This window comes from Oncorhynchus clarkii, chromosome 28, assembly GCF_045791955.1.
Source record: "Oncorhynchus clarkii lewisi isolate Uvic-CL-2024 chromosome 28, UVic_Ocla_1.0, whole genome shotgun sequence".
NCBI lineage: Eukaryota > Metazoa > Chordata > Actinopteri > Salmoniformes > Salmonidae > Oncorhynchus > Oncorhynchus clarkii.
The window spans coordinates 37,779,747-37,781,732 of record NC_092174.1 but is presented as its reverse complement, the minus strand read 5'-3'; the positions used below and the strand labels follow the sequence as shown (position 1 = coordinate 37,781,732).

Here is a 1,986-nt window from a genome sequence, read left to right as displayed (position 1 = left end):
AGTGGAATCAGGTGTGTAGCGTTTGGGGCAAAACTAAACCCTTTGGGTCCCCAGCACCAGGATAAAGAAATACTGAGATATAATATAAAACACAAACTCACTTAACATAATCCAAAAATGTATTCCTTAACCCAGGAGACTTCAACAAAGGTACAATCATTTAGGTACACTAATATTGTCGTGCATTTCAATCAGCTCAGAATAAATGCTGTATGTAAATAAACATGTAAAAGTTGTTCAAACAGTCTCCCTCTTGTTCCGTTCAAGAATCTTGTTTCCCTTTTTTGTTCATTGGGGAATGTGATGGGGAAATTCTGCCGTGGAACTTTGGTTTTAAGGCGTGTGTAGGAAAGCCCATTTCTCCCTCTCAGAGAATAAGCCTCTACCTGCACCAGGAGTATATATATGGCTCTGGTGAGGAATAGGACCTCACACAGCCACTGAAGCTCTTTGTCTGAAGATAGCAGCTCATCACATCACAGCACCACAGAAGAAGAGATGGCCCAGATCAGAGCCCCTGTTATTGTACTGCTCGTGCTCCTGGCTGTGGGGCTGTTTGCTGCTGAGGTTTCTGCAGCTAAACAAGGTCAATATTGGATGTGAAAGTTTTGTCTCAGTCCGTCTGTCTGTCTCCCTCTCTCCTTGTTTTTTGCAATTGTGTTTTTTAATTGCCATACAAGATAACGTTTCTTGTCTTTTTGCTCAATAGGTTTTCCTAGAGGCTGTTGTACGAGTTACTCCCAGGGTAGGATGGCCATCCATCTCATCCTTGGCTTTTCCATACAGACAGTGATTGACGGGTGCAACATTGATGCTATCATGTGAGTGACTCTGGAAGGCCTATTTGCAAGTAAAATGATAATATTAATTGTAACACATGTATTATTTCTTCAATTTAAGTATATCATTAAGTATAAAATAATTGTACAACAGAAGTAAAACAATTTGATAACTTGATGTTATTTGCATTGATTCATTTGCGATGTGATATTATAGAGATGTAAGCCTATAAAGCACTGATGATTGACTGATGTTGTCTCCTCAACATGTTCTCTTCCAGTTTCTACACTGTCAGAGGGAGATTCCAATGTGTGGATCCCACCAAGGACTGGGTTATGAAAGCTGTTCGCAAGCTGAGGTAAGAATTCATTCATATTTATTCAGGATAAAATGATTTGGCTCCATGGAATTGAATTATACTGACAGTGTGTGTAGGGTTTATCATAAGGATATTAGGTAAAACGATGGTATAAGAAATGGATGACATAACTTTATTTCTTCTCTACAGGGAGAGAGCGGAACGATTGAACAAGAAAAGGTCATAGGAATGGTGTTCATCACAAGGGTACACGGGACGAAGAGTTTGTGTTGCTATCTTCATTGACGAAGGAGAATGCAAAAATGCTGGAACCCTGCTATCTCTAAGTTTATCCAACTACCTGAATTTTATCAGACATTTCTCTGTGCTGAAAAGGATAATAAATGAAGAATATAAACAACGCGGAGCACCTGGACACAGCCCTTAGCCGTGGTATATTGGCCACATATGACAAACCCCCGAGGAGCCTTATTGCTATTATAAACTGGTTACAAACATAATTAGAGCAGTAAAAATATTATTTATTGTCATACCGATAGTATATGGTCTGACATACTACAGCTGTCAGCCAATCAGCATTCAGGGCTGGAACCTCTCAGTTTATTATTTTACATAACCTATTTGTATATGAAATCATCTGTGTTGGCAGAGTTTAATGGTATAATCTTGTTGTATGAGCATCAGAAATCACATGTTCTAACCCTTTTATTCATAAAGGTCTTGTGTATGATCAGATCATTGATCACATCTGTTATATTTAACAGTTACTGTTACATTTTATATCTATAATAAATCATATATTTTACTAAGAATTCTCACTTCTTTTGTGTCTTCATCTTGTGTGGTATGAGTGGGGCTCCTGAGTGCCACAGCGGTCTAAGGCACTG

At 38.6% G+C, this 1,986-nt stretch overlaps 1 protein-coding gene across 1 annotated transcript; it reads left to right on the top strand.

The window, feature by feature from the left end:
• The first annotated feature begins 459 nt into the window (after positions 1–459).
• On the top strand, positions 460–1,686 carry LOC139387414 (C-C motif chemokine 20-like). The gene is made up of 4 exons (XM_071133567.1): positions 460–586; positions 710–821; positions 1,061–1,138; positions 1,289–1,686. Exons 1-4 carry the CDS (start codon positions 499–501, stop codon positions 1,323–1,325), a joined length of 315 nt encoding a protein of 104 aa, XP_070989668.1. The 5' UTR covers positions 460–498; the 3' UTR covers positions 1,326–1,686.
• The last annotated feature ends 300 nt before the right edge of the window (positions 1,687–1,986 follow it).